The sequence below is a fragment of the Littorina saxatilis genome, linkage group LG6 (genome assembly GCF_037325665.1).
Source record: "Littorina saxatilis isolate snail1 linkage group LG6, US_GU_Lsax_2.0, whole genome shotgun sequence".
In the NCBI taxonomy this organism is placed as follows: Eukaryota; Metazoa; Mollusca; class Gastropoda; order Littorinimorpha; family Littorinidae; genus Littorina; species Littorina saxatilis.
This window is the reverse complement of record NC_090250.1, coordinates 33,401,194-33,409,014: the sequence shown is the minus strand read 5'-3', so window position 1 is coordinate 33,409,014 and position 7,821 is coordinate 33,401,194. Positions and strand designations below refer to the sequence as shown.

The 7,821-nt window shown below is 43.6% G+C and overlaps 1 protein-coding gene across 1 annotated transcript in view; it reads left to right on the top strand.

Annotated features, from left to right (window-relative positions):
- Positions 1–5,671, top strand: part of LOC138969056 (uncharacterized) — a 7,093-nt gene extending 1,422 nt beyond the window's left edge. Inside the window, exons 3-6 of the mRNA XM_070341755.1 lie at positions 169–359; positions 1,521–1,899; positions 2,149–2,499; positions 4,889–5,671. Of these exons, the coding sequence (XP_070197856.1) occupies positions 169–359; positions 1,521–1,899; positions 2,149–2,499; positions 4,889–4,920 (953 nt within the window). The 3' untranslated portion in view covers positions 4,921–5,671. The remainder of the gene's footprint in view (positions 1–168; positions 360–1,520; positions 1,900–2,148; positions 2,500–4,888) is intronic.
- The last annotated feature ends 2,150 nt before the right edge of the window (positions 5,672–7,821 follow it).

Sequence of the window (7,821 nt, the reverse complement as noted above, 5' to 3'; positions counted from 1 at the left end):
TTATCTCGCGCAAATACTACCATGGTTCTAAGCACCTTACAAAAGTGACACTTTTTTCTTGAGATTTGTTGAACGTTCAAGCTTAGTTTTCAGAAAAGTTCAACATGCATTTGATATTAATTATATTTTTATGTCAATTTTTTAATACGGGTGTTTTTCCTTTTTCAGGAGTTGGCCCGCAGTGCCCTGCAGGTTACGGTCGTTTCCAAGGAAACGGCATGCATCACTGGAAAGGTCGACACGGCTGGTCCGGAAAACATGGCTGTCGTGGAAAAAAAGGTTGCCGCGGAAAGAAGGGATGGAAGTGCGGAGGTCACAGTTCTTCCTCCGACTCCGAGGACTCTGATTGTGGTGGAAAGGTAAGACACGTTGTCTGGCGCATTGAGGTGTGTGTGTGTGTGTGTGTGTGTGTGTGTGTGTGTGTGTGTGAGTGAGTGAGTGGGTGGGAGGAGTAGGTGTGGGGAGTGTCATGAGGCACCACGGACCACATCAATATTCGGCTTTAATCCTTTTTGTGTGCAAATGTGACCTTCCAAGAGTGATGTGCTGCTTTTTACATTTAGTCAAGTTTTGACTAAATGTTTTAACATAGAGGGGGGAATCGAGACGAGGGTCGTGGTGTATGTGCGTGTGTGTGTGTGCGTGTGTGTGTCTGTGTGTGTGTGTAGAGCGATTCAGACTAAACTACTGGACCGATCTTTATGAAATTTGACATGAGAGTTCCTGGGTATGAAATCCCCGAACGTTTTTTTCATTTTTTTGATAAATGTCTTTGATGACGTCATATCCAGCTTTTCGTGAAAGTTGAGGCGGCACTGTCACGCCCTCATTTTTCAACCAAATTGGTTGAAATTTTGGTCAAGTAATCTTCGACGAAGCCCGGACTTCGGTATTGCATTTCAGCTTGGTGGCTTAAAAATTAATTAATGACTTTGGTCATTAAAAATCTGAAAATTGTAAAAAAAAAATAAAACTTTATAAAACGATCCAAATTTACGTTTATCTTATTCTCCATCATTTGCTGATTCCAAAAACATATAAATATGTTATATTCGGATTAAAAACAAGCTCTGAAAATTAAATATATAAAAATTATTATCAAAATTAAATTGTCCAAATCAATTTAAAAACACTTTCATCTTATTCCCTGTCGGTTCCTGATTCCAAAAACATATAGATATGATATGTTTGGATTAAAAACACGCTCAGAAAGTTGAAACAAAGAGAGGTACAGAAAAGCGTGCTATCCTTCTTAGCGCAACTACTACCCCGCTCTTCTTGTCAATTTCACTGCCTTTGCCATGAGCGGTGGACTGACGATGCTACGAGTATACGGTCTTGCTGAAAAATGGCATTGCGTTCAGTTTCATTCTGTGAGTTCGACAGCTACTTGACTAAATATTGTATTTTCGCCTTACGCGACTTGTTTTTCTTCAATCGAACAATAGATGACGACAGTTTACTCTACATCGTTGTCAAACATTGTTAACACAATTTGCCATCTTTTTATTGTCCTGCAGATGTGGAAGAAGATCCCCAAGGCATTCAGGAAGTACGTCCGTGTCAGCGTCAAACAGCTGCACAAGAATAAGGGCGACAACCCTAAGGCCAAAGAGAAGGCAACTCGTGCAGGACTCTCACCGGAAGTCATGGAGTTCGTGGAGCAGACCCTGCTGGAGTGGCACGCCAAGCTATCACAGAAGCGCCCGCGCGACGTTGCAACGGAGATGATGCAAGGGGAGAGAAGTCTGCCAGCAGGACTGGAGAGGGACCACTTCCTGTGGATGTGTCGCTTCATGGCGCGCTGGCACCGCAGGCATGCCGGGAAGTGTGACGTCATGTCCGCTTGGTCTAGCGGGGAGTCAGAGGATAGCTCCAGCGGAGAGGAAGGGCAGGAAGGTGAGTTGAATTTATGTGTGTGTGTGTGTGTGTGTGTGTGTGTGTGTGTGTGTGTGTGTGTGTGTGTGTGTGTGTGTGTGTGTGTGTAGATAATAAGGAAAATTGCAAGCTACCAATTTTAATACAATTGCAAGTTTTCTGAGAAAATTAAAGAACCAAAAGCTTTTAAGTGCTGAAAAAATTGCATACCAGCAGACATCAACCAATTTTTGTTCAAAGATAGTATAACTCTGTGGCTTTGTATTTCAGCTCGCGGACCTTGGGCAAATGGTCATCCACGTGACTTCCAGGGCCCGATGAGCGGCATGCATGGTCAACCGCCGCAAGGCATGATGGGCCATCCCTACCATCCTTTCCACATGCATCATGGTATGGAACATGGATGCCCACCACCTCCTCCCTATCACGGATTTATGCCGCCTCCTCCTCCTCCTTTTTACGACCCTGGTCACATGGCTGGATTCGGGATGATGCATCCGGGTCCCGGGACGGGCTGTGGATTCAAGCGAGGCTGCCAGGACACACGTCAAGGCTGCAAACGCTGGAGGAACCAAGATGGCGCCGGTTCCGATCAGACCGACACGACTCACGATGACATGGGTAGGTGCTGGTTTTCATTAGCTGAATCTTGGTAAAGTGTCACTAAGCTATGATGTTTGAGTTTGACAATGCAGTAAAGTTTTAAATATGTGTACAGCTGTGGGGAATTTTTTGGACGTAGAATTACAGTCTCCAATGTAATTGTAATTGTACGTCTGTGTACGTCCGATTGGTATCGGTTTGAGTTTGACAAAATAATGCAATTTATTGATGGTCGCAGGAGCGGTCATCTATTGGAATGCATTCGGAGAGGTGACATGTCTCGTTTTGTTACCGTTCTCACGAGATCAGTTACAGTTTCTCTCTCTCTCTCTCTCTCTCTCTCTCTCTCTCTCTCTCTCTCTCTCTCTCTCTCTCTCTCTCTTGTATGTATGTCTTTGTCTGTGTCTCCCTTTGAGTCTCTCCGCTTCTGTCTTTCTATGTCTGTCTGTCTATGTGTGTGTGTGTGTGTGTCTCTCTCTCTCTCTCTCTCTCTCTCTCTCGCTCTTGCTCTCTCTCTCTCTCTCTCATCCGACTTCTCGCACACAGGTCAAAGCAGAGGTTAACTTGAGTGCACGTGTACCTAGCAGGAGGGGGGTGGTTCAGGTCAGAAGTGGGGTAAATTAAAGCACTTTGGTCTTCAATCTTTGGGTTATAGCTTTCAGTGGATGGCGAAGATGCCTACATGAAATTGTACTATGCTCTACTATTTATTGTCCTTGTCTATCGGACACGAAGAAGGGAAGCTACAATCGCCCCAGGCCTTATATACTCTTTGTTTCCTGAGCCTGGACCATTGAGACGGTTACCTCATAGATCTGTTATATCCCCCATTCCACACAACCGTTCTTTGTCCCGATCCCGTACCAACGAAGGAATGCTGCCACGACAATGGAACGCTGCGCAAACGGCCGTTTTTTTGCATCTTTCAGCAGCGTCTGACCATAGTGGCAGTCGTCCTTGGTCGGTACGGGAACAGAAGCTAGAACGGATGTGTGGAATGTGGGTATGACAACTCAGTGTGTGAGAGCGTTACCGTTGTTTTAAGTTCCTTTAACGTTCCAAGCGTTCCGTTACTGATGGGTTAAGGTTCCATTACCGTTCATTCTGATCGGGAGTGGAACGGCTAAAAATGTGAACATGCCGCCCCTACAGACCCTACCGTTCAAAGCAGTTCCGTTAACGATCAGTTACGTTCATTGCGGTTCTCTCCCGATCCCTCCCGTGCCCGCACCGTTCCTTGGTCGGTACGGGAACGGGACCTAGAACGGTTGTGTGGACTGAAAGGGGGTATAAGACTCGACCACTTGGCTTATGGTGGAGACAGCTGGAAGATCTCTGGATATAATTGAAGAGGAGTAGTCTTCTTTTTAGAAAATGTGTACTCTGCCTTGCAGATTACAAATCTGTGCTGTCGGGGCTTGGTAAAGGAAGTGGAGGGTAAGGGGGTGGGGGGTGGGTAAGCGAGGGGTAAGAGAGACGAAAGAGAAAACTGGACAGGGAAAAGTCACTGCCTGAAGTATTCAATAAAGCCACACACACAAAAAAGAAATTACCACATAGAATTATGCAGGTTTTCAATTCATATTTTTGCAAAGTATCTGCACAAGCATGTGTGCCTCTGTGAGTATGTTCGTGGCTGCTTTCATGGGGTGCCTGTATCCTCAGGAATTTGAGGATTTCTTTTATCTCTCTCTTTCTGACACCGTTGATTTAATGTCATTTTTACAGGACAGATTTTTTCCTTTCAGTTATAAGTTGTAGTAGTTTGACCTTATTGTTTTAGGACAAGTAGAGCTCGTTCACCAGTAGCAAAGACTCACTCAGTCCGTCAGTGTGCCTGAGTGTGTGTGTTGGGGGGGGGGGGGGGGGGGGGGGCTCTCCCGTGACCGGCCACCTGCAATGTACGGACAGGTTTTCAGTGGCCCAAGGGTGTCCGTTCATGAGAGGGACTGCTGTAACAGCAAAACTAGTGTGAAACATAAGTAATCAATTTATGCACTTGACTATATTCACAACAGGGACCTATCACTCTTCTTTGCATGTTTTTATGCCAACGGATTTTCAAATACTCTGCAACACATGTAACCCAAATTCAACATGTGCCCGTACAATACCGCTTCTTTTATGAAAACATTGCTTCGGCCGTGTTGATTTTAATCAATCAATTTTCTTGTTTAAAGCTGTGATTGATTTAGTTTCACACAGAAATAAAAACACTCGCAGCTGTACACTGTCATGTGTGGTTTTATTGATGGAAACTTAGAATAATTGTATAATGGAATGTACTGGATTAGCCCCGTGAAAAGTATAACTAATATTCAGCATCACATGTTTTCCGTGCTTCTGTATAGTCATGAACATGTTAATTAGAATTCTGATCTAATCACATTAGTTTATTTTTCAACAGATCGTGTCACGGAGGGCGTGAAGAAGATGTAAACGAAGCAGAACCCAGTACGACCACTACACTGGAACCTCTGACAAGCGGGATATTGCAATGCCTCAGATACCCAGGAACACCTCTGCACGGAACCATACAGTGTGGAACACTTGGTTTTTTCTATTCCCGTTGAGTGTGTTCAACGAGTCAGATTTTGTCCATGATATTGATTAAGAAAACAATTTTCAATTAACCAAGGTAGTACTGACCTGTATGACGAATGGGACTGCCATTTATGAGGATTTCTTTAAAACAAAATGGACAAAAACAAACAAAACAAAACAAAAAAACAGAGAGAGAGAGAGAGAGAGAGAGAGAGAGAGAGAGAGAGAGAGAGAGAGAGAGAGAGAGAGAGAGAGAGAGAGAGAGAGAGAGAGAGAGAGAGAGAGAGAGAGAGAGAGAGAAATTGTTGGCATCTATTGTACAGTTATATATTTCATCGGCTTAAATGTTTTATGTGGTTAATCATACTGAACATAGGTGCATACAGAGTAAAAAAAATGAATTTAAAACTTGTTGATTACATATCACATTTGTAATACAGTGTTCACGTTTTACTGTTGTTATTGTGTAGAGATCATGATTCAGATTAAAACGTTAAATAAGTAATCCCTTTGTTTTAAAATTGATGAGATCATTTGATTTTATTTGTACACAGTAAACTGTCGACATTAATTCGCTTTGCTTGTTCGATTTAATCAAACTCTTGACATGTTTTATTGATTATACAGAGTATGCCCGTTTTAAAAATGTTTTTAAATGCAAAAAGATTGTGAAATAAAATGTATATAGTCTTAATCCTATTTCAGTGTGTTTGATTTCGTTTGCCTTGTGTGAGGTGTGCTATTGAATAGTTACATCTTTCTCCCCTTCTCTGTTTCTGTCTCTGTCTATGTCTCTGAATCTCTCTCACCCTCTCTCTCTCTCTCTCTCTCTCTCTCTCTCTCTCTCTCTCTCTCTCTCTCTCTCTCTCTCTCTCTCTCTCTCTCTCTCTCTCTCTCTGTGACTATCTCACTCCCTCTCCTTCCCTCTCTTTGTGTTCGTCTCTCTCTCCCGACCCCCCCCCCCCCCCTTCTTTACTTTCTTTCATCCCCTCTCCCTTTTTCGATCTCTCTAACCCGCTCTCACTGTGTCAGTGTGTGTGTTAAAGGCAAGCTGTCCGACTGCTTTGAAATCAGATCCTGCTGCACATACACACTCAAAAGAGAGAGAGAGAGAGAGAGAGAGAGAGAGAGGGGGAGAGGGAGAGAGGAAGAGACGCACGCAGCACGCAAACACACACACACACACACACACACACGCACACACACACACTGACGGATATACCATGCAGCCCCGGCGTCACAGCCGCGGACCAATAGTCAAGCAAGCAAGCACGCAAGCAAGGAAGCATCAAACACACAAACCAAACTGCATGCGACATTGTAAATTGCATTTGTCCTTATATGGAACTGAAGAGCCGAATCGTTCTGTGCCAGCACACTGAGGTATAATGTAGAGTATACACGGTTAATTATAGCAGCTGAGTGATCCAACCGTGAAAGCAAAAAAAACCAACAAAAAAACAAAAAACCCACAGTCTAGAAGTCCCACCCACACAAAAAGAAGAAAAAGAAAAAGATATTCGGAGCTTACGAGTTGATCAGAATCAAAAGCCAGGAGCGTGAAAACAGAACACAGACTTCTGTGTAGACAGAGACAAACCATATCCGCCCACCCCACCCCATACCCTGCCTGTCTACTGACATATTTTTCCTTTTAAAGAAGCAGAAGAAAATGGACAGGTCTGAGGCGTTTTATGTAATTGTTTATACTGAAAGGGAGGTTGTCCAGGTCCAATAAAGTTCAAATACTTTACTTGTGCAGCAAGAGAGGCCTGCTTGTCTTTCGTTGAGTCTTGCTGACAGTTCGTTAGAACGTCTTCCTTAACGGCCCTGTAACGCGCACCATGGTATATTTTATCTACTTTCTTTTAATTTATCGCTCATTATTAGGACATACGGACGGGGTTTTTTTCAGTGGAAAATTAACAGCAAGTAGAGTCGTGCTACCAAGGTGTGTGCGTGTTTAGGTTGAATCAGCCACCCGCATTTTGACCGAGGTTTTTTACGCGCCACGGCGGTGACACGTCACGGTGTGTGAACCATTGGTACCTTCTCAGCGATCATGTAAAGTTGACCTATGTCCGTCCCGGCCATGTTTCAAACCTTAGACCATTGATCACAATCCTTTTTTGTTAGAAGCTGTCTAAAAGACTAATTGTTTAAATCCCTGTAATAAAGTCTTTGCTATGTGCCTGTCGGATATTGTCGATCGACATACCTGAGTACCCTGAGTACCCCTCCGAGACGGCGATTTTCCCGAGTGTAGCCAACAACACACAGCGAGGGAGGCCGGTGTGACGTTTTCATCTTTCGCCGTGTTGATATTTCGCTTCTCGGCCTCGTTGATCTAGTATAAACTCTACACTGAACAAAAAAACACCCTTCGATAGTACTGATGAGCGACCTTGTGTACCTTACATTCATGGGGCCAAATTTGTCCAACCAATTTGTTTTATTTAACTCAGAAATTTGATTCATCTTAAAATGTTTTCCTTCCTACTCAAGGGACGTAACCACTCAGTAAACGTTTTCGAAGAATTCGATTTTGGGGGTGAAATCTATTACATTTTACCACCAATTTTGTTCACATGCAAGAAACTGACATGCTTTTCGTCCTTAAATAATTTCACTTCTTAATTTTACCAGGAAACAATATTTCAGTCTTGAGTATATGTTGAGGGGGAAATATGTACACAGGCGAAAGATGAAATCGTGACACCGACATGTGCTGTTTACCGCGACGAGTCAGTGAGTGTGGAGAGCAAAGCCAGCGTAGAGCGAGTTTTCGCGAGGAAC